The sequence below is a fragment of the Lytechinus variegatus genome, chromosome 3 (assembly GCF_018143015.1).
Source record: "Lytechinus variegatus isolate NC3 chromosome 3, Lvar_3.0, whole genome shotgun sequence".
Taxonomy (NCBI): Eukaryota; Metazoa; Echinodermata; class Echinoidea; order Temnopleuroida; family Toxopneustidae; genus Lytechinus; species Lytechinus variegatus.
In genome coordinates this window covers 1379281-1404453 of record NC_054742.1, presented here as the reverse complement: position 1 = coordinate 1404453, position 25173 = coordinate 1379281, and the positions used below count along the sequence as shown (strand labels likewise).

The window sequence follows — 25173 nt, the reverse complement described above, 5'->3', positions numbered from 1 at the left end:
GTCATCAAAGTAGTTTGATTTAGAATTAATATTGGGATATACATAACTCACTAATCAAAATGCTATCGTGCAGCGCTACCTGATACGTTTTGACAATCTGACCTGAATATGGATACTTTGAGAACTTACCTGACAAATCAAATTTTGCGAGCGCGCAGCGCAAGCAGAAAATGATAATATTCAGACCATAACACAGACATTTTTACAGCTAGCACTTTTTAAAAATCAATTTTGTAAATCAAACAAAATAATGAAAGGTCAATTTCCCACCTGAAATATGTTTTATATATTGACTTCAAAGTTTGATATTTTAAGCTCCATGTTGAGCAAGATATGCAAATCCCCCAACACAATAAGAGCGCGAAGCGCGAGCGAAAATTTTATATCCTAACAAATAGATTAAAAAAAAAAATTTTTTCAAAGTCTTCCCCTCATGTTATTCAATCATGTTCCTCCTCTTATGTTTGCCTTTCTTCTTTTCTCCTCTCTTTTCCCTTCCTTTTCTTTTTTTCCTTTCTTTTTCCTTTTTTTTCCCTTTTTTTGCTCCGCCAATAGGGGGGGGGCCCGGGCCCCTCGGCCCCCCCTGGATCCGCCTATGTATAAGAAATGACAGGGCATTTACGGGTCTGTGCTAGCAGACTACTGTATACAGTAAGTGGGAGTGGCGAGAGACAGCTCGCCAAATATGTAGCTCGCCCGGCGATCGCTTGCTCGGCGAGCTAGCTGCGCCGGCGGCCGCGCCGGAGCGCGGCCCCTGAGCCTGGCCGCCCGATACCGGTATAAAATTACACACTTTTTCACTCAGAAGTGCAAGTAAAAAAGTTCTTAAAAAAGGTAGAAAAAAGAAGTCAGGCCTAATATACATGTATGAATGCGCGCGCTAAGTGAGCGGGGTTAGGGCAGTGGTGAGCGGCAATGGGGCAGGCGCAAGGGTGCCGAAAACGGCCAATTACACAGCGGTGCTTTGAAGACATATAATTATTATCATATGAAACGATTTTCCAGCATTTTTTCTTTCAGATGACATATAGAAGTAGGGATATCGTAGCTATTTGAATGAAATATAAAGGAACATACGTAAACTGATCGACGATTAGGCAGCGTACGGTACGTCACGTCGCTGTAGTTAGCTAGCTACAACGCTATCAAATTACGCGCGCTACAGAATACGTCATTCGTAATGAATATTCATTTCTAACTCCGGGCATTGGAATTCATTGCTTACCTATATCCTCGATCCTCTAGCTCGTAGCTAGGCGACTGAACTCAGCTTGGGCAATCAGCTTGTTACTTGTTAGATGTGAGCAGGCAGGATTTCATCTTATTTCATCATGCTCAACGCAGCTGATGCAGATTTGAGTTGTGGGATGTGCTAGTCAACATGTGGTAGTCTGCAACAAAGGCGCTATCCGAATTCCAAACTTGGCCTTGGCTGCATTCAACTGTTGAACTTGAACTTGTTGAAGTTCAACTTCAAGAGGTCAAGCTCATCCTAGGCCAAGGGTTCATGGCATTATCGTGATATAGGTAACCACCATTCACTTCATACAGCAGCGCTTTATTCAGTCGCACGCACGGTTCCCTATTTCCACCTCCATTCACTTTGTACACAAATGCGCGTACACAAATCTATGAGTGGTTTCCAAAACCACGATTTGGCCGGGTTCATTACCACCCTGCCTAGCCTTACTACAGGTACGGTAGGTTTGCCCCGGGGACTTCGACACGTCTTCAGACATCAGTACGGTACGTGTTCGGGCTGCCGCAGTAACAGGTAGGTTAGACAGCTGGCAGCCGTCTGTTTCGAGGAGTTTTTTAAATTTAAAAAAAAAAAAATTCTCATACACAGACGGCTCGCTATCGTGCAGCCACCATAAGGGGACTTGCAATGCAAAATCCCCGTCGGCGTCGGGGCTCTTCAATTTTTGTCTTTAATGAATAAAAATTTTGAAAATTAACGCGAACAAAATGCAAATTGATATTCTCTCTTGGCATTAATAGCCAAAAAAACAGAGAAAAATAAAGTTAAAAGGAATAAAAACAGTGACTTACCTCGGCTGTCGCGCAAATTCACTTCCCCGTTTTATCGGATCTTAAGTACATAAACATGGCCACTGAGTCCCCTGTACAGATCACGCTAAAACTTCGGTCTCTGTATTTGGTGAGTGAAGCCAACGGAGTTCAGCTGAACAACCAACATTAACAGAGACCGAAGCTTTTGGTCTACAGGTGGGTATCACTTGTTCACTGCTACCATCCTGCCTGTGGAGAATTTACAGGTAGGGCTATGCCTAGACAGCTGGCAGCTGTCTGTTTCGACGATTTTTTAAACATTTTTGTTTTATTTCTCCTCGTACACAAACGGCTTGCTATCGTGCATCCACCTTTAGTTTAGGGGACTTGCAATGCAAAATCCCCCCGTCGGGGCTCTTCAATTTTTGTCTTTAAAGAGAAATTCCAGTAGTTGCAGTAAACACTGATTTCATGAGAAAGTCTGTAAAACAAGGCTTAATTGTCAGTATATCATCGAGGATCTAGATCTGGTACAGTTACATAAACTGAACTTTGTGAAATCTTGAAATCTACGCTGAAAATGTTCACACCGAAGTTCCCCAACACAGATAAGCGCACATGGGACAATGTATAATTATTGCTTAGAGCGACGGGCCGACGCCCTACCCGAATCCTGTGCTTATTTGCTGATTTCTCAGCAATTAAACAATTTCTTCCAAAATCCTTTGGCACATGCATTTTATTTATACAAACAGACACTTTGGTGGTCATTTCATTGGATTCTGTAAGAACTCATTTTGATATCGTTACCAAAACTAGCATTTACCTTTAATGAATAAAAATTTTGAAAATTAACGTGACCAAAATGCAAATTAATATTCCCTCTTGGCATTAATTGCCAAAAAAAGGAGAAAAATCAAGTTAAAAGGAACAAAAACTGACTAACCTCGGCTGTCGCGCAAATTCACTTCCCCGTTTTATCCGATCTTAAGTACATAAACATATGGCAATTGAGTCCCCTGTACAGATTGCGCTAGAACTTCGGTCTCTGTATTTGGTGAGTGAAGCCAACGGAGTTCAGCTGAACAAACAAACAGAGACCGAAGCTTTTGGCCTAGGCTATGCCTTGGTATATGCCAATGCTGTATTAAGTAAAATATCACTTATGTGAAAAAAATTATTAATTACCATACAGTTGCAAATCAATTTTCATTAGAAACTTAGAATAATTTTTGTTTTGACCAGAGCGCTCAAAAACTTGAATTTTTGGCATATTTTTGTGTACGCCCTCTATTGGTGTAAAGTAATATGGCAAGAAAATTTTCATTTTCAAGCTTTCCATTTTTAATAAAGAAAAAATTTAAAGAATCAAATTTACTTAAGAGCCAAGTTATATAATGAAAAGCTGTAATGGAAACTGCAGTGTAAAAATATCTAGCATTTGTCCAAAAAGAAAAAGAGAAAATAAATCCAAACATTGTCAACCTTATTTTGACACACATAGAGATGTAAGTGAGAAAAAGGTTGTACCTTGTTCATTGAATGAGTGGGTAGGTATATGGTTTGACAATGCTGTACACAGCACACAATTTAAAAAAATTATTAAAATATCACTTTTTATTTCTTCCTTCCTTTTCTTTCTTTCGTTCATTCATTTATTCTATCTTTATATTTTTTCCCCCTGATTTTTCTTTGTTTTTAATGATTATTTTTTAAATTTTATTTTATGTTTTTTTCGTTCATTTGTTTTTTCTTTCTTTCATTTTTGTCTCGTCTGCATAGCAGAGGGAGACTATAGGCGCCGCTTTTCCGACAGCGGCATCAACACCAATTCTTAACCGAAGGCAAAGGTTAAGTTTTTGAAATGACATCATAACTTAGAAAGTATATGGACCTAGTTCATGAAACTTGGCCATAAGGTTAATCAAGTATTACTAAACATCCTGCTTGAGTTTCATGTCACATGACCAAGGTCAAAGGTCATGTACATGTAGGGTCAATGAACTTAGACCATGTTGGGGGAATCAACATCAAAATCTTAACCTAAGGTTAAGTTTTTGAAATGTCATCTTAACTTAGAAAATATATGGACCTAGTTCATGAAACTTAGCCATAAGGTTAATCAAGTATCACTGAACATCCTGCCTAGGTTTCACATCACATGACCAAGGCCAAATGTCATTTTAGGGTCAATGAACTTTGGCCAATAAGGGTATTTGTTGAGTATATTAGTCTAGTAAAAAAAAAAAACTTGGACATAAGAGTAATCAAGTATCACTGAATTTCCTGTGCACATTTCAGGTCACATGACCAAGGTCAAAGGTCAATTAACTTTGGCCATACCGGGGGTATCTGTTGAATTACCATTAATATAACTTTATAATTTTATGGATCTGACTCATGAAAATTGGACATACGAGTAATCAGGTATCACTGAACATCCTGTGCGAGTTTCAGGTCACATGATCAAGGTAAAAGGTCATGTAAGGTCAATGAACTTTGGCCATGTTGGGGGTATTTGGTGAATTACCATCATACATGTATATCTGTAAGTGTATTGGTCTAGTTCATAAAACATGGACATAAGAGTAACCAAGTATATAGTAACCAAGTAACCGAGTTAGAGTAGTTGTCAAAGTCAGCACTGCTGCTATATTGAATTGCCAGAGGCATTCCACTTGTTTAAATTTCTGCTTTCTGACACTTTTGTGTCTTACTTTCTTTTTCTCTTCTCTTTTATTCCTTTTTTCGCTAATTATTTTTTTGTTCGTTCCTTATTTACTCTCTTTCTTTACTATTTCTCTCTGTCTTTCTAATGATTTTCAAAAATCTCATTCATTCATTTTTCCTGCCTTTTTATTTTCGCTTTGTTTTCTTTCTTTCTTTGAATTTCCCTTTTTTCCTTTTATCCTTCCGTTTCGTCTTTATGCTTTAAAATAGGCCTGCACCTTTTTAGGTACAGGTCTATTTGTCTTTATTATTTCTTCCTTCCCCCCCTCCCGTCAAAAAGCAAAATTTAAGAGTAATTGAGGAGGGTTCAACAGTGCACCCTTTCTCCATAGACGCTGTAGTTAAGCGGCGGTTGTCTGCTCCAACATTACAGCATTACAAGCCCAATGGCTGTCATCCATGTAGGAGGAGGAAAAAAAAAAATCAGAAAATGTTGAAAACTCCTCCAAAAAAGCGGATTTATCAGTCTTGAGTCTACCTTGATTTTAGAGTTCATGCTAAGTTATGGCAGAAGGGAGCTTGTCATGAAAGTACATGTCGAGACGTTTTTATCCGACAAATCCCATTTAATCCGAAAGTTACCATAATTACAGTGCTTCTCAGCCAATCAGAATCAAGGAAAGATGTCAGATCTGACAACTTGTCGGACAAAAATGTTAATGAAATGTCCCCCAGATAATGGATCTCCAAATTAGTATTCTGAAAACTCTACTCCAGAGATGCCAAGTTCAAAGACCAGCTATGCGTGAGATTTTCCATGAATCTGAGTGAGATCACAGAAATTGTGTACAATGTATATGGGGATAGGCTGTGAGAGTTGCGTGAGACAGAGATTTGAGGGGATGAACAAGAGTCCAAAATGCTTGAGTCTCACGCATAATGCGTGAGACTTGGTAGCTCTGCTTCTCATGTATATTAGCACTCATTAGCTGCCTTAAGATCTAACCTAACAGTTAACTGTAATATCTTAGCCCTTAAAATAGTTAAATGTTCTAATTACGATCTTGAATTATAATTCAAGATGGTAGACCCAGTGTCTTGCATTTGTGTGAGTGGCTTATTCAAATGGGATATTCACCCTGACGAGTTTGTGGATATCCAGACAATTAAGATATGTCTATCATTATGTTTTCCAGTTCAAAATGGGAAGCAGCATCCTGCCTTTGCACCAGACGGCCTGTAGCACAGTTTGTGGAGCCTTGCTTGATCGCAGTGATCCACATTCTGAAGACAATAGGAGGACAGGAAGACATCTTGTAGAGCAATTGAAAAGCAATGTCTTTGCTCCCATTAGTGGTGATGTCCTCAAGATGTTTGTGAAAAGGTACCCATCTTGTTTGACATCGGATCTTTTGCTCCTCCTAGCTCCACCTCATCTGAGAGTCTTGGACCTTACTAAATGCCACAACATTGGAAAGTCCGAAAGTGACCTGCGAGCTCTCCGACAAGCTTTTTCCAGGCGAGTTCATGCATGCCAGTTAGTGGTTGAAGTATAGTTTTATTTACATGTACCTCACTTCCTCAAGTCTTTCAAGGACTTTCCACAATATAGGCACTTTTTTCCAGGTATTTCTGTTGGTAGAAATGTAGTTTAGACAGTTGCACCCTACTACAGCATTATTGATTTCAGCAAGATCCCTTGAAGCTTGGTGATTTTGTAAGTTTGAGAAGAAAATATTTATTTATTGATTTTTATATATTTAAATCTATATTGTGATAATATTGTTATTGTTTTCAAACAGATGCAAATATCTGCAAAGTTTAGTTCTGAATGAAATAAGAAGTGAGGCTCACAACACTGAAGCTTTGATTGAAGCTATTGTTGATACAGCACCTCAACTAACTTCAATTTCAATGGAGCGCATACCAGTAATTGAAGACAAACATGTTCAGGTACAAGATTATCATCTATTATTTTGTGCCGGGATGGCTTAACTGGTTGGAGAGGGAGGATGCTATGGGGTTGCCCCTGGCCTTTTTTTCATAAATCATGTATGAACATGATGTTTTAAAAACATGGAAATGTTTATCTTATTGTCATTTTGTGAATATCTAGCCCCTCCCCCTACTTTTGGCTCAGCCCCCTATACTTTTGAAAAAAAGTTAAATGATACTTGTTTGTGTGTGTATGATAGAATATACTCTTATGATGATAATTCTTGCTTACCCAGGGTAGCCACTTCAGCTGTTATGTCCTCAATTTCAATATTCACTAATTTACTCTAATGAAGACTACAGAATGAGAACTACTATGAACAACTACTTTTTCTTTTGGATAAAATAATGATTCATCTTTGTTTCTTTTATGTCAATGGATTATAGATCATAGGAGGTACCAAGTGACTGAAACAAATAATTGAGAGGAGAATTCTATGAACAACAACAAAAAATATGATGTTAAAAGAAAAAAGATTAAATTCAATTTTGGCAAATTATTTGTGGCTTTGACACAGACAATCTAAAACTTTGATAATGATATATTGTTAAAGGTCCCTTGACATACAAACTCATCTTCAGTTAAAGGAAACCAAAACCCAAGAAGAGAAGCGATCTCATTGGAAAGAGTAAAATAAGAGAAACAATATAAAAATTTTTAATCAAAATCAGTTGTGAAATAAGCAAGTTATGGACGTTCAAAAAGTCTTGTACTTTCTATGTGGATTCTCAATTGGCAAATATGCTTCAAAATGGCTGATTCTGTGGACAACTCTCCATTTGTTTTGTACACAATTTTTCAGATTTTCTAGGCTTTTTCCCTATTATCTTTAATATTACTTATTGCCGCATTCTGAGCTAAAAATATGTCATGGGAAAATAAATTCACACCACATATATCAATGTCAGGAGGAGATGATGTGATATAAGTAAAATAAAGGGGATAAACTGAAATTTTCACAGCTCTCGTGTAATCAAAGGCTGAGATCTCAGGGCTGTGAGAGGGGTCCAAATAACCGGCTCTTTTAGGGTTAAACAATAAACAGCAGCTGTGATAATATGATAGATTTTGCTGGGATTGTAAAATAACTTCTAACAAATTAAATTACAGGGCATCTTGGCGATTTTTTTGATTTTTTAAAAAAATCAAAAAAATCAGATTTATTTGATTTAAATCAGATTTTTTTGATTTAAATCAGATTTTTTTTATTTTTTTGATTTTTTAAAAGTTCCTTCGAAAAAAAGGGTAATTATCCCCCCTTACTCTTACAATGACATCAATATTGATGTTATACATTTCACCCCTAATATTGTTCTTAACCACATATTTTGTAATTAAAATCCAGTAAAAATGGACAATTAAAGATAAATTTGAGGAATCATGTATCTGAACTTAATTCTATCATACATAAGCCTATGAAGGAATATTCCATAGGGAATTCCCAGTGAGTAGAGAAAATTCCCCTCTGGGATTTTTCATTCAAATATTTAAAAAATCCAAGAGGAAAAATCTCTTATCAAAACTGCCAACAAACCCTTTGCCAATTACTAGTATTCATGTATATTGTAAGAGAAATAATTCAAATCAATGATTTTTTTCAATTAGTCACAGCTTTACAATAGTCAAAGAGAGACTACAACTGTATATGTTTAGGATCTTTTTGATAAAAAGCTCTTCTCTTGCTACAGATATAGATGCAAAACTCTCAGTTTTGGAGAACAATATAGGAGATAGCTTAGTCAAAGGGTGACTATACTACATTTTGTTACTGTGATTTTTTTTACATTAATCTACAATTTTCATTCCCATATTCTCTACAAAAAAAATCTGTTTGATCCATGAAGTATGAAAAAAGAATCTACTTACTTTTAACTTAAAGGATAAAAAACTGCAAAACTGCTTAAATTACAACATATGTATTACAAAAAGAAGTATTTTATTTTAAATGAGACACAGCTTACAACTGCCAATGATTGTAACTGAAGTACCTGCATCTTAACATTAAAATGCAGTGTTAAATGTTTATTCTGAGTTTTGCAAATTGTTGTTATAGAGCTCTTTCCATTATTACATGCAGATACAAAACTTCCATTATTTGTAGCACTGAACATAAAATGGGCTGCAGTGACTTAAAAGGTTTATAAGAGAAAGCTTATGACTGTACTACATTATGTTAATGTGATTTTTATAATTATGTTATTTAAAACATCAAATGTATGATAAATGTAACAATACGAAATAAGAGGCATGTTAAATATGTTGATTACATGCAGGTATCATTTTTTTTATTTTACATGACAGAAGTAGTTATGTGTAGGCCAGGGTGACCAGACGTCCCGTATTTCCCGGGATTGTCCCGTATTTTGCTCCTGTGTCCCGGCGTCCCGACAAACCCTTCCCGGGACGCCTATTTGTCCCGTATTTCAGAATATTGAACAAAATGAAGTTAACTTAATACATTTAAAAGTGACGAATTTTCATTAACCAACAGCTGACGAAGCAGTGACAACAATTAAATCGATAACTAAACTTTTGCAAGTTCTGAGATGATTTCTTGCTAACCCAATACATTGCAAACGAACTGGCCTCCTGCCTGTGTGTGGTAGGCTACAAGCTATGGAAGCAGGAGACCGTCAAAAACACGGATATACGTCGTGTCGTAATTCAATTTACTACATGACGTAAATAATTACGTAGTGTAGCAATTCGAATTACTACACGACTTAAATAATTACGTAGTGTAGTAATTCGAATTACTACACGACGTAATTCCGAATTACTGCCCAACGATTTAATGTCAGACGTTAAATGAATTAGTGTCGCTACATCAAATAATTAAGGTCGTGTAGTAATTCGAATTACTACACGACGTAAATAATTACGTAGTGTAGTAATTCCAATTACTACACTACCTAAATAATTACGTCGTGTAGTAAATAATTACTACGCGACGTAATTCCGAATTACTGCTCAACGATTTAACGTCATGACGTTAAATGAATTAGTGTAGTGACGTTAAATCAACCAATGAGACCGTTCGTTATATGAGCGCAATGCGAAGAGCTGAGACTACAGAGTATTGTACAGGAACGTACCGGCAGGAAGTTAGTTGGATGTTCGACATTTGATATTCAAACTGTGAAGTTGGTTTGATATTCAGGTTCGATATTCAAACGCCTGTGAAGCTGGACCAACATTCGATATTCAAATATATTCAGGGGTTTTGAAAGCTAAGGGGTTTTACAGGTGCAGCACGTCTCGGGCAACCATAACAACACTGGCGTGCCCAAGTACGAGGACATTTAGGGGACAAACGTCAGTGAATAATAGGGCAAGAAATTTTATTTTTTAAATTTTTTTTCGAGGGGCCCCCAGGGATACCCCGACGGCCTAGCCGGTGTAACACGTATCTTAACTTGTAGAACTCGACTCGGGCAACCATGTAAACACTAGTTTGACCCGGTGCATGCACATTTAGGGGGCTCAAATTAACAAAATTAAAGGAATAAAGGGCTATTTATCGCATTTTGTTTATCCAAGGGGCCCCCAGGAATATCCCGACGGTCTATCCGGGGTAACCACCTACCCTAACTTGTAGAACTTGACTCGGTTACCCGGCGCATGCACATTAACGGGGGGCTAAAATTAACAAAACGGAATATTTCAAGCATGGGGAACCACGTTCCTGACTAATCTCTTGGTGCCGCCAGTGGATAGAGTAAAAAAAAACAAGGAAAGAGAGAATACATAATAGGAGAGAGAGAAGCGAAAGGGGGAGATTGGAAAGAAAAGGAGGGGGAACTGGAGAGAAAGAGAAGGGAGAACGGAGGGGTCATATCATTGTATGAACAGGATGTTTTATGATTGTGCCCCGAGCATTAGGGCGAAGCTCAATGCGTGATAAGAACAAAAAGAGGGGGCACACAATGGCGCATGCAGCAAAAATTTGCTTCGTAATAAGTCTCGAGCCAGCGAGAAAAAAAAACACCTTTAACTTTGAGATTGATTTTGACATGGTATGCATAAAATAACGTATCTTTCATCTTTCTTTCCTTTCTTTCCTTTTATCATTTCCTATTGTTCTCGGTTGTAGAACATTTTTTTTTGGGGGGGGGGCAGTACTATGCGGATCGGGTCCGTGGCAATATTGGTCCAGCTTCACAGGCGTTTGAATATCGAACCTGAATATCAAACCAACTTCACAGTTTGAATATCAAATGTCGAACATCCAACTAACTTCCTGCCGGTACGTTCCTGTACAATACTCTGTAGTCTCAGCTCTTCGCATTGCGCTCATATAACGAACGGTCTCATTGGTTGATTTAACGTCACTACACTAATTCATTTAACGTCATGACGTTAAATCGTTGAGCAGTAATTCGGAATTACGTCGTGTAGTAATTATTTACTACACGACGTAATTCTTTAGGTAGTGTAGTAATTGGAATTACTACACTACGTAATTATTTACGTCGTGTAGTAATTCGAATTACTACACGACCTTAATTATTTGATGAAGCGACACTAATTCATTTAACGTCATGACATTAAATCGTTGGGCAGTAATTCGGAATTGCGTCGTGTAGTAATTCGAATTACTACACTACGTAATTATTTACGTCGTGTAGTAATTCGAATTACTACACTACGTAATTATTTACGTCGTGTAGTAAATTGAATTACGACACGACGTATATCCGTGTTTTTGACGGTCTCCTGCTTCCATAACAAGCTAGGCATGTAGGATCGAAGCAAATTCTCAATGGTGAAAACAATCTCACATGATAAACAGTTTTTCCACCAAAATAATCACAAAATTGGCGGGAAATTCTTATAATTATACTATGGATTCTCAGATTAATGATTTGGAGATGTAATCGGAGGAACAAATTATTGACTTTTTATAGATCTAGTTGTTTCAGCTTTCGTTTTGAGTCTTGGTGTGCACGATGCCGCGATGTTTCATCTAATTTTTAAGTTTGACAATATGTTTCACCTTGAAATTTTATTCATTTCTAAAACATTTTATTTTTTAAATTTTAAAAATACATTTAAAAAAACACCAAATGAAATTATGATTTTTATTAGATGATTGGATTTTTTGTTTAGTTGAAGTTTGAACTTTTCCCTTTTCTTTCTTTTATATATACCATATCCTTTCTGCTTGCCCTTTTTTGTTCCATCTATCTTTATTTCCAATACCATACTTTATCCGTATCAGTGGCGTAACTACGGGGGGGCACTTGCCCCCCCCCCATCGGCTGGCAAAAAAAAACAGGGAAAAGGAGAAAAAGAGGGAAAAGAAACGTAGTGGGGAAAGAAGAAATTATTGTTCATTATAATGTTATGTTATGTTATACATGTTATGTTACATTAGAAGCATTGTTTCATAACTTTATAAAACATTATATGCTTCATTGTGTCTTCATTTTTCGTGTTGTTCCTGGTGCTCGCATAGACTGTTTAACTATATATATTATCCTGTTGTACTAAAACATCCCGTTTTCAAATGATTATACAACAAATATATTTCCTCGTAATTCGAGTTATTATTGTTTTATGTAGTGACATATTCTTCTTTTTCATGACTTCTTGTGATTGCCCTAATTTAAGGTCTTAATATAAAACATTTCCTGTCCGTGCTAACGTTCGCATAAGTAGATTGGTGAGATTTCTGCTCTTCATGAACTTAAATCAGTCCTTAAAACGTCAATTTTTCTGATCTGAATATAAAAAATGTTCAGCTCGCGCTTCGCGCTCGCATCACTTGGTTAGTGAAATACGTAGGGTCTTAGCGAATTTCTACAAAATAAGCCTTAGAATGCCCCTCTCCAGGTCTGAATTTCCTACATAATTTTTCAGCTCGCGCTTCGCGCTCGCAGTATTTGATTAGTGAGATGCGTATGATAATCATGATTACAATTACTTCAAAAAGTACTTCATGTGTTTAGATGTAATTCTAACAAAATCAGCAAAGGATGGCACTAGCATTAGATGACTATGGTGAGATATTTATACTCCTAATGGATCCTGAAATATAGTCCTTAAAATTTCCCTGTTTAGGGTCAATATATATATAAAAAATATTTTAGCTCGCGCTTCGCGCTCGCACTGTTTATTTAGCGAGACAGTTCCGTATCGTGATTAAAACAAAATTGCTTATAATGTCCCTTTTTAGCTCTGAATATCAAAAATTGCATGTCCATTAGGTCAGTATACCTGACAACTGAGCGCGCTTCGTGTGGTCCCTAAGTGACTAAAATTTTTTGCTGGTGCCCCCCCCCCATGCCGTGACCCACGGTACGCCACTGATCCGTATTATTTATTTTGTAATTATCTGTGTTATTGTTTGAATATTTTTTGTGTCTTTATTACCTTGTGAATAAATCGCACTTCGGCCTTAGCCGCGATGATGTCTTGATTTTTTTATTAAACCATTTATCTATCTATTTCCTATCTTTTTTCCTAGACATTTCTTTTCCTCTCTCTCTCTGTTCATTTTTCTTTCTTTCCTTCTTTCTCTTACTTTCATTCTTTATCAAATATCCTTTTTCATTTCCTTCATTCTTCCTTTCCTTATAATTACCTTGGCTTCTTTCTCTCTTCGTCTCCTGTTTCTTTTCGTTCTTTCTCTCCTTCCATTATTTTCTCTTTTTTTTTCGTTCTCTCCTCCCTTCATTCTTCCCTTTCACTGTTTCTTCCTTTCTTTATTTTTCCCTTCTTATTCTTTTCCCTTATTCTTTCTTTTGTTTCTTTCTTTCCCTTCCTTCCTTCCTTCCTTCCTTCCAGTTTTCTTTTTCTTACCTTTTCTCCCCCTTTAATTTTCTCCTTTATTTTGTCTTTCAGACATTTATTCATCTTCCCTTCATTTCTTTCTATATTCATTTCAAAGAGTGGCGGAAACCTTTTTTTTATCTCTTATTATTTCTTTCATCCTTCTTTTATTCTAACTTTCTGTTATTTTTTCCGTTTTCCTTTATTTTTCTTTCCTTCTCAATCTTCTCTTTTCTTTCTCTCCTTCATTCTTTCGTTCACCTTCCCTTCCAATTCTTTATATTTTTCACAAGTCTAACACTGTGTAGCCTTCTTTGTTGATCTTCGTTTGTCAATTGTCCCGTATTTCATTTTGTGAAATCTGGTCACCCTGGTGTAGGCGAAGGATCAAAACTGGAAAACTGCCAACAAACCTTTTCTCATTGACTTTTATACATTATATATCTTTTTTACAAGCTGCTCTCTGAAAAGTTGGATTATGTGAAAACTTTGTTAAGAAAGAAATTGACTAATAATAACTGACAAAGAATGTAAAATTTCAGAAGAAAAACTCGACATAATTTACAAAAAATGAGTACCTATTGACAACATACATCTGTAGTTTTTAAGGAATTACCTGATTTTATTAATTTGATTTTAATTTGTTTTAAGTAGATATCAAGACTTTGTTGATCTTTTATTGATATAAAGTTAATTCAAAGTTTTTTCAGTTGACTTGAAGAATTAAAACTGCATTGAACAAATACTTTGTCCATGATTTGTACATGTTTCAATGGAAGTGATTTAAATCAATGATTTTTTTAAAAAAATCATGGTGATTTAAATCGCGATTTAAATCACGATTTAAATCAACGTGATTTAAATCCGCCAACCCTGTTAAATTACAATGAATAAAGTCTTAACCCTTTAAATTAACCCTGCTGTAGTCAATATGATCATGCTGCGGTTATCCCCTCTTATGTAACTCTTCACCTCCGCAGGCAAGCATGAGTGCTAAGCCAGTGTTGAACGATAAACGGCAGCTTTAAAACTGGGGTATATCTTTGATTTTTCCTCATGACCAATCTTAATTCATCAATTCAATGTTTATCATTGCTGTGTGAATGTTAAAAGAAACTAAATTTATTTTACTTTTTGTATTTTACTTTTCATGTGATATTCTTATGAAAGATTTTACTGAGAGGATTACCTTTCCTGACTTCCCTGAATTTGTCCATGTGTGAATGCATTACGGATGATGTCTTCTATATGAGTCAGGATCAACTCTCAGAGATTAGGCCATGGAAAGATAACAGTTTTCCTGGGAACCATCTTGCATCAGTGGACCTCTCTGGGTGTCAGAATCTGACCAACACATGCATAAGGCATCTACTGGAGCTCTGTGGACCAAACCTGAGGAATCTCAATGTTTCTTGCACAGCAGTAAGTGTTGTCATTGATAGTACATGGGAACATGGACAGTATACAAATAGCGAATAGGCATGAGTGCGATGGTTGAAGATTTCGCATGAGGTGAAAGAAAGATGCTCTATTCAACGAGGCGTAAGCCAAGTTGAATAGAGCGTCTCTTTTTTTTATTGGATATAAGCCAAACTGTTTCAGTTGAGGCTTCCTCAGAAAGCCCAAACATAATACATGATTATTTTTTTAGGTTGTCTGTCAATTTTAGTGCATGTCAGTTTAAATTTCTTTTTAAACATGTGGATATTAGAAGTGTTTTTGGATCAGTTGATAATTCTTGGGACTGAAACACAAGGTCAGGGCTTTGAATCCCTTCATTTCTCTCTTAATATGTGATCTTGAAAGACATTAATCTACATATCCATTCACCACACAGGTAGTAATGAATGATTACCTGGTATGACGCAAATATTGTGGTTTGTGTTTTTTTTTTCATTTGTTTATTTTTTTGCTATGAGTATCAGAAATGGTTTAGAGTAGACTGTTTATATTCTCTATGTTCTCTGTGTTGTCAGATAGGATTGACCTATGAAATAGGGATAACAAGTAATGCATTATTTTTGTTTTCTTTCTTTTTCAGATGGACTTCTGTCTTTTGTGGTATCTGTCTGGTTATAGTTTGTCCTCAACGGTGCAGTTTGTTTTACAGGCAAAGAGGAATCAAGATGAGCCATATACAGATGTGGCTTTTGAAGAACTTCTGGAGACATTCAACTCCTTACAGAAGAGACTAGATGAGATGAAGAGAGGTGTCTTGGTTGATAAGCTTCAAGGAGCATCATCAGATGGTGGAGCTCATGTACAAAATGATTCAAGAGAAACTGATTTTAAGAAAGATTCATCGGTGAATTCTAAAACCGTTTCAAAAGAGCAGATCGGTGGACTTGGTGCATCAGCAATTGAATGTGAGGACCTAGTACCAGGTAGCAGCTGTCTATACAGCATAGCAAATGGTACTGAAAATACTGCAAATATGGATTGGTTGGAAGATGAAGATTCAATTGCATCACCACAATGTGAACCTCTGGATGCTGCAGGAAACTCTGTGGTGCTCAGTAACAGTGAGTTTGATCAATCAGGACTAGCTTCTGACTTATCAAATTGTTTTGAAACCTGTATTGACTCAAATGTGGATACAAAACATGGCACAAGTGTGTGTAGCAATAGAGAAGTCAGTATTGAAATTGATTCTGAAGAAAGCAATGGTATGTTAAATAAAGTAAATTCAAGTTGCAATGCTGAAGCTAGTGAAACGGTCTTCCCAGATCCCCAAACCAGGAATGCAAGTGAATCTGAGAAGCTTCATCATTTTGGTGATGAAAGTGAGCTGCTCGTAACAGCTGATATGAACATGAATGTTACAAATCCATGTGATGACAGCATGCAATGCCAGTTGTGTGGTCGTATCAATAGAACTTGCAGATTCAGTAACACTGGATCAGCAAGTGGGATTCTTGAACAAAACAATGAGTCAGTTGATTATGGACTTCCAATAAAGCTCACTGATCAAGTCCGTATAATAAGCGATATATCAGCCAGCAACCCAAAAGATAGCAAATGTGATCTTGATCAAAACCAGAGGAATGTTAATTCAAGTATCCTAAAACATGTGAAGAGTGATTCATATTTTGCTATGGAAAGCAGATGTGATCAATGTCAAGATTCCGCAATACTTGTAGAAGATGGTCACACAAATACACAGGCAAGCCAAATGATACCTGCAGGTTACATGCATCAAGATGTGCTGGAAACTCCTCATTTGCCAAGTGACAAGTGTTATTCGGAATGCCCAAGATTTTTATCTTGTGATGAGCACATATGTGAGAAGACTGGACAAAGTATGTTGCAAGATTCTGATCCCTCTCCGTGTGTAGAGTTGGCCTCAGCATGCGCATTTCAATTGGCTTCTGCAACAGCTACCTATAGAGCCATGGAAACTACTAACGTGAGTGGGAATGAAAGTTTGCAAGAGAACACCTCCAGTGTGACAAAGCGTAACCTAGCGTCACCTGTTGAAGGGACTGCTGTGTGTTGTGCTATAGAGATGAAAGAGAGCAGCTCATCAAGTGGAAATAGGAGTTCATCTGTGGATGGAAGCACTACTGAACCTCCTGTTGGTATGCATTCCACCTCTGAGATGACTAATGATGGCACAAGGACTTGTTGGTCCACAGAACCTAGAGATTGTCTTGATTCTTCATTGCCAGCTGCATTGCAAAATCCTGTATCTCGCCTCTTTGAACCAAACATAGTCTCACTTGACATAAGTTTTATTGGGTTGAACGATGCTGTACATGTAGTTTCATCTTGTTTGGAGGACTGCTTTTCAGTCAACCATCAGGTCAAGGAATTGGTCCTGTCTCAGAAAGCCCTGACAGATGCCATGTTGGATATCATCTCTAAGAATGTCAAAGATTTGAGAAATTTCAAAATGGTAAGCATGATTGTCATTGTTTGTTTTCATGAATCCTGGTAACTACCATGGTAATGCTGATCAGCAGCCAATCAAAATCAAGTTACCATAATTGTTAGTTTATGCAATGGGGCCCTGGTACAATAATGATACATGAAATCTTATTTAGTAGGAGCAAAAAAAATGATTCAGTGCTGTGCAATCTCAGCTAAAATTCCTGCAATACCAAACCCCATTGTGCTGGCATTTGGAAATGCAACATGCCATTCTAATAAAGAAACTAAACATCTCAAATTCATTGTTAGTGTTGAGGTTTCTGACAAGAATCAGGGTGCCAAGCTTAACTCTCACAAAGATTGTGGATAAGGATAAACGATACCAATCACACCCATTAATAGCTCTACACCGTGTTAGGTTAGTCCTATGTACAGGTTTCCTAGCACCGGCCTAATTTCAAGGTTGGTGGTGTACAATCAACACAACACTACTAGTAAATGTGTACATCTATTTGGCAATGTTTTTCAGCTTTGTTGCTGTGGCCAGTGTAAAACATCAGCCAAACACAAGTCTTCACCCAACTTGAAACCATCCAATGTATAATCCACTGTGAGCTCAACATTGTTTGTATTTTACTTGTAGTACGAATGTCAAGAAATCAGCAATGAAGGTCTTGCATCATTCTTGAAAGGATGTCCTAATCTCCAATATTTGGATGTTCAAGGTGAGACATATGATGCTGTATATATGATGGTGTGGTGGAATCTTCCATTGGAAGCTCTACATGATATTTATGTTGCATGCAAAATAATCCAGGGCCCCATTTCATTAAAATGTTGCTATGATAATTCTTGGTGGAGTGCCACCTTTCATTGGAGGAGCCAGTCGGGAAGCAGGATATTCACTGTTGTCATGGTACTTGACATTCCAGCAAGACTTGCTAGCATATCAACTTCATGAACGGGGCCCAGGTGATATTCATGACTTTTTCTTGTGAAGTACTGTAGATTAGTTTGTAGGCAAGGTACATTGTGATCACATGTTTGATAGTCGTGATTTCAAGGGATTGGAACCCATTTTGTCTATGATGCACTTGGTCTAATACCCACTTATTTTTAAATTGTCATCTAGTCCAATTTGACTGATTTCTACTTTGTTTGTTTTCACTTTTTCCAACCAATATTTGGTTCATAAACAATTAATTTAACCATATATTATTATTTGACCAAGTAGACATTAGATGAAATAGATTGAAATTATACAAACTGTTAATGGGGTAAATGGTAATTAGACCAAATGGTTACAAGAATTGAATTAGATTGACGGAGCACAATTAGGTCATGTGCGATGAGACTAATGGAAAGTAAACAGCTTGAGTGTTTAAAACAATCCGCAATTAATCATTTTTCATATACCTTCTGATATTTAATGTGTGCTTATCATTTCACATGACTATTTTCTTTCAGGCCCAAGCCATATTGGTGATCAAGGGGTATATCCAATCTTTGAGCATGGTGAGAATAACAAATTGAGCGTTATCAAGCTGTCAGAGACATGTATCACTGATATCACCCTCCACAGAATAGCAACAACCATTGGCCCCAAGGTGTGTAGAATGTAGATCAAGGCAAAGAATGAATGATTGATTGATTGATATGATATGTATTAAAGTTCTTGGTAGTCATGCAGATTCTAGAGGACAGATTTGACAGTTTTCATTGTACTTATCAACAAAGAAAAGCTTGATAGAGCAGTAGCCCTATGAAATGGTGCTCAAAACCAACTTGATATGTGGTAGTGTTCTTTTAACAAGGCATTGATTTGATTCAAGGACCCTGAACTAGAACTCAAAGCTGTCATTTATGATTGCTTATTGAAGGTCAAGTCCACCCCAGAAAAATGTTTATTTGAAAAAGTAGAGAAAAAAATCAAACTAGCATAATGGTAAAAATTTCATCAAAATGGAATGTAAAATAAGAAAGTTATGATGCATAAGTTTCCCTTATTTTTCACGAAACAGTTTAATATGCACAACTCAGTGACATGCAAAATGAGACAGTCGATGATGTCCCTCACTCACTAATTTCTTTGTTTTTTTTATTGTTTGAATTATACAATGTTTAATTTTTTTACAGATTTGACAATACAGACCAACTTGGCTGATCCATATATATTAATTAATGTTAATTCCACATGTTGAGGAAGGAATATCAATTATTCTAATTAAAATTAGAATATTTGATATTTCATGTGATATAAAACAAAAGAAATAGTTAGTGGATGACATTATCATTCTCCTCATTTGCATACCAACCAAGATGTAAATATAACTGTTTTGTGAAATTAAGCAAAACTTTAAAATGTCATAACTTATTTTACATCCAATTTTGATGAAATTTTTAGTGTCATGCTTGTTGGATTTTGTTCTTTTTATCTAAATCAACATATTGTTGGGGTGGACTTTTCCTTTTACAAGTATTCATGTAATTGCAATTGAGTGAAAAAAAAAACTACCACTTTTGTTTATCATCTCAAATCAGCAGAAATGATTGTGTACTTTCTTTTCTCTATAAATAACACACTTTTAAGAATTCCTGCATTCTTTTTTGACAAGTCTGTTTCCATTTCCCATTTCAGCTTCAGGAATTGGTGCTACTCTGGTGCGATGATGTCACTGATGCAGGGCTTTACAAGATAGCTCATCACTGCCCATCTCTGACGACGTTGCTTCTAAGGCAGCGCACCATGCGGTCAGAAACACTTCAGGCCTTCGTGTACAATTGTCCTCACCTGAAGGATGTTGGGTTGTCTTCAATTAGTTGTATAACAGGGGAACTCATGGAATCTCTAGCTTCTAGACTCAAGAGACTTCAAAGACTTGATGTCAGCTGGAATTTCGGTAAGACTTAGAGCTCAGGGTCCCATTTCCAATGGCAACTACCATTGGAATAGTGATACAGCCAAAGTGAAGTCATCATGGTATTTACTATTGGATGGTAAAGTTACCATAATACTTACTGTTATTCAATGGACTGAGGACTATTTTTGGTTTGTTTTAATCTGGTGCAGCTTTCCTGTATCTGCATTCAGATTGTGTGTTTCAGTTTTCTTGACATAGCAAGCTTATTCACATACGAATAAAATAATTAAATTAAATTGTCTGTGTATGAACAAACATTTAAATATAAACACAACAACAAGTCAACAATGCTACAATGTAAGATCATATTTTGAAGACCACTTTACATTAAATCAATGAATATCCATCTTACTATGTGATTTGTTACAAATTTGACTGGATATTATAATAGCACATGGAAACAAACACTCTCTTTATTATGTTCTTTGTTTAATAAGTAATGCATCTAAGCATTTATTGCCATTTTATACCGATTTTAGTTTTGTATATTAGTAAACCCCGACTAGTGAGGAAAGCTTCATAACAGAAACTAGTTTTTCTTTTGGTCATCCTCAGGCACTAGTCGATGGTAATTTCTTCCTCTTGTACATATTTGTGTTGCCTTTTGCCTGGAAATGAAATAAATGAAATAAAATTATTACTCTCTTCCAGATTTAACGAACCAGGCTGTCTCAGCCATCTTGTCATCTTGTCCAGTCTTGGAAGAGCTATTACTGTGTGGTGTCAGGCAGATCACAGAAAAGCCTTTCCTATCTATCATAGCAAGTAAGCTTTCGACACCCCAGTACTCACTCTTTGTATAAAGTGATTTAATTATGAACATGTTGAGATACTAGTACTTATTTACGAGTTTTCATTTCTCATTGTTGCATCACCAAAATTTGAATGTGGATTATGCTGGTTGTCCGATAGTACTCTCTAGGGGGTCAAAGACACAGGATAGGGGCTTGTTTCATATAACAAGTTAGGATGATGGAAACTTTGCCAGTATGGTACTCTCTCATGGTAACAGGGCTTAGCAGATATTCAAAATCAAGGTTTCCACAGTAGTTCAATCTTGGCAAACTTACATAAGTGTTTAGGAAGGGGCCCAGACTTGAAGGTTGGATGTTTTTTGTTAACCAATTATTCAATAACAACAGACACAGGAGAGCTTCATTCTTATTGCTACTGGGCAATTCCATATGACAGACAAAACACTTCAGACAATTTTAAAGCATCACTTTAAAAATTTTAAGTTTTCAAAAAGTTCATGAAGACTCATTGGATGTAACAAAGTTTTATTGAAAAGTTGTTGAGAAAATACAAACCATGTAGCAATAATAAATGAAAATTGCGAGATTATGATTACCATAATACGGAGCATCCAGTTTGTAGGCAGAAGTCTTGGCTAGTTAACTCACTTTCAGACCATGGATACAATGTAGTGCTTCTATGGTATTTCCTTTCCATTTGAGCTGATGGCATACATTTATCCTGTTACTGACAGACAACCATAGTCATGAAGTAATGTTCTATTCATTTGTTTATCACCCTTGATTTATTCTTCTTAGATTACCCCAAGTGGAAGAGATGTCGGTTACTAATTCAAGTGAAAATGAGAGAACAAAAACTGAGAAGAGATACTGGGCTTGCTCAGCTTTCGAGTGATGAGGTAAGACGAGATAACCCATTACATAGCTGCCAATTAGTACAGAATTTATTAGAATTCCTCAGAAAATCAAAGTATATGGCCATATGCTTTTAACAGTTGGGAAAAAACAAAGTTACATATACAAACTATATTTTTTTTTGGCAATTCATAGTTCGTGTCAGTTGTGAATAAATAAGATAAAGTTGAGAGGAGGAAAAGGAGAAATCAGAAATACAAAGAATAGACTCGATCAAGGTCTTTTTTTCATTAGTTTGTATGTTCATCATGAAAAGAGCATGATTCAAAAGTGTTGGATGAGGTCTGAATTGAAAAGCTGCAAAACGAGCAGAAATAGTCATTAAGGGTCAATACAGAACATGATTCTTTTGTCTGTGTCAATAGAGATGAAATCCATTAAAATCAAGCCCCTGTTTTCTTCATTTTTTTATGTTTTGTTGTGGTTTATGTAGTGATGGTTTGTTTGTTTGTTATTTGTTTGCATGTGAAGAGGTGTGTTTAATTCCATGTTAAGGTTGATGTTAAGGTGCATGGAAACAATTAAAAGAAACCACTGAGAAACTCACTCATCATCACGGAAAAAAGAACAGTGACTTTCAATATTGTGTCATTATGCAACTTTTGAATTTTGACCTTGCCCCACATTTCAAGGCATGCACCTCCATGTGAACCATAATCATATCATGTAAAGTATTATTTTAAAGAAGATTAAATGATCTATTCATTGATATTGATTACACATTGATATTCACTAAAACCAAGGAGGGATTATCGATCAAAATCAAAAGAAACCGCTGAGAAAATTACTCATCACCACAGAAAAAAGAACAGTGACTTTCAATATTGTGTCATTTTGCAACATTTTAATTTTGACCTTGCCCCACATTTCAAGGCACTGAAACTCCATGTAAACCATAATCATATCATGTAGGGTATCATTTTTACGAAAATTAAATGATCTATGCATGGATATTAATTACATATTGATATTTACTAAAATCAAGGAGGGATTATTGGTGAAAGTCAGATTTCCAAACTTTTTTTGAGTTTATATACGTTGGCATGCACATATCTCTAAAAATGCAAACTAGCTAGATCTCTACAACATGTGATTTTACTTTCCAAAAGCTAGATGTAGCCAGGTGACATTGTTAGTGTATATGGCATGTGATTGACATTTTGGAGCCTACGATGCATCATTTACGATTAGAAAATGTGATTTGGGCACTCATCACATGTCATTCTTGGGTCTAACGGTATGACACCAAGTTTATCAGAATTCCATTGTTACTAACAATACAAGTTCCTGGTTTAAACCCACTGATACATGCATTGTGCAAGGATTTCCATTTGGCACCACAGCTTTGCTGCTGCAAAAGATAATGACCTTTCAGTATTCTTAGTTTTCCATGTTCTTGTGCAAGATATATAAAAGTAGTTTAATCATTGCTACTGATCTACAAATAGAATATGGCCACTGAAGATTGGTGTCAGAGATTGTTTTGAGTGGATTTGTTTGTACAGAAAATGATACTGTTGCATGATCATTCAGTAAAGAAAACAAGAGCATTTTTTAGATTAGAAAATCTAGCCATTGGAAATTCTTTAAAGGGATGCTCCAGTCTGAAAATGTATTTCAATAAATAGAGTAAATTTTCACACAGCAAAATGCTGAAAATTTGATCATAATTGGATAACAAATAAAGTTATTGAATTTTAAAGATCTGCATTATTCTGGTGAAACAGTTCTTGGCATATCTTCATGAATAATCATTAGGTGGGAAGATGTCATATCTCCACTTGTTCTTTTTATTTCATTATATGAAATTAGGTTTATTCAAAATTTTTCTACCAAACACTAAAACAATTGGATTGACAACTTATTAAGTGTATTATTTTTTTTTTATTGCTGCAACTTTTTTTCATCATAATGGAGACACATCATTTACACATTTATGAAAAAATGAAACAATGATATCAGGTAATAACATAAGAAAAAGAAATGTGGGGATGTGACATCAGTCCGCCTAATGAATATCCATGACGTGCATTTAACTGTTTTCACAAAATATTGCCTAATTTTAAAATACAATAACTTTGTTTTTCAGATTTCGATGAATTTTGCAGTATTTTGCTCTGTGAATTTAATCTTTATTTATTTAGATATAAATATCTTCAACTTGGAGCATCACTTTGATTCTGTTTATCTAGCAACTGATTATTATACACAGAAAAGTTATTGCAGAATTAAAAAAATATTCTGAATAACTTCCAATGGTTTAACATTTATTCAATCAATTTGATTCTTATGTGTAGGAATTTGAAGATCTTTACGTTCCTCACCGTTCAACCAGCTATGCTCCATCGCTTCAGAATCTAGACTTGCAGTACTGTGACCATGTCAATGACAATCGTCTCCAGGAAATTGTGGCTGTCTGCAAAGGCGCCCTCAACATCATAAATTATTATGGAGAGGACATCAGGCCTAAGCTCCTGCATTCAGTGTAGTTTGGGCTTCCCGGACTGGACATTCCATTCTAATTCCATCCAAGAATTTGCAGAAGATGCAAATTTGAGATTGAAAAACCACATATATTTCATTCTTGATTCAAACTGGGAAAGATGAAAATGATGACAATTTGTAAGCTATCTGAAAAAGCTGTGTCATCCAGTTTAGGTCTAAAGAAGGATAGCTGCTCACAAGTGCAGAAGAATTTGGGGATAACCATTCTACAATATATGTGTCACTGGTTATGTGGTTTATTCACATCAAGTGGATGTTCTAGAGATGCAATACATTCAATCCATTGTACATGCAGTGTGGGATTGAATATCTTATTCCCAGACAAGACACCAGGACCCCCGTCTTACAAAGAGTTACAATTTATCCACTCATTGGTAACTCTCTGGAAATCCATCAGCGCCATAATTCTTTCTACAGGAAATTTGCAAAATGTCCTTTGTAAACAAGGAGAACACACCAAATTGTCAAGAAATCAATGGATTAATGGATATACATTCATATCTAGAAAATCTTTTGAACAAACATGCATTTTATATGTTGACTTTGCAGGCTTTCCATAGTTGAGATTGATTGGATCAATCGCAACTCTTTGTAAAATGGGCCCCAGGGCTATTCCAAGTAGATATATGTGAAGTTACAACCTTACAAATGGCCGGAAAATGGCAGGCCATGTGGGTGTCTCATCAGTTAAGAATTCATCAGTGTATTACAAGAAATAGTTTTGGATTGTCCATTTGTCCTTGTGTACAAATGC

At 36.1% G+C, this 25173-nt stretch overlaps 1 protein-coding gene across 2 annotated transcripts; it reads left to right on the top strand.

Moving 5' to 3' along the window:
- The first annotated feature begins 1228 nt into the window (after positions 1-1228).
- Positions 1229-24842, top strand: LOC121409932. 2 transcript variants are annotated; one of them, XM_041601719.1, is made up of 11 exons: positions 1229-1386; positions 5880-6202; positions 6486-6636; positions 14624-14875; positions 15495-17348; positions 17967-18048; positions 18791-18930; positions 19962-20223; positions 20896-21009; positions 21798-21898; positions 24212-24842. In XM_041601719.1, the coding sequence occupies exons 2-11, from the start codon at positions 5886-5888 to the stop codon at positions 24401-24403; spliced, it is 3465 nt and encodes a 1154-aa protein (XP_041457653.1). In that variant the 5' UTR covers positions 1229-1386; positions 5880-5885; the 3' UTR covers positions 24404-24842. The 2 variants fall into 2 exon arrangements, with proteins under 2 accessions (XP_041457653.1, XP_041457652.1); XM_041601718.1 differs by lacking the exon at positions 1229-1386 and adding an exon at positions 1668-1774.
- The last annotated feature ends 331 nt before the right edge of the window (positions 24843-25173 follow it).

Excerpts from the sequence above, each read along its gene's own strand:
- LOC121409932 (XM_041601719.1), top strand. The coding sequence starts at position 5,886 with ATGGGAAGCAGCATCCTGCCTTTGCACCAGACGGCCTGTAGCACAGTT. Across the intron at positions 6,637-14,623 it reads TTGAAGACAAACATGTTCAG|ATTTTACTGAGAGGATTACC; the intron begins GTACAAGATTAT and ends TTCTTATGAAAG. Across the intron at positions 14,876-15,494 it reads TCAATGTTTCTTGCACAGCA|ATGGACTTCTGTCTTTTGTG; the intron begins GTAAGTGTTGTC and ends TTTCTTTTTCAG.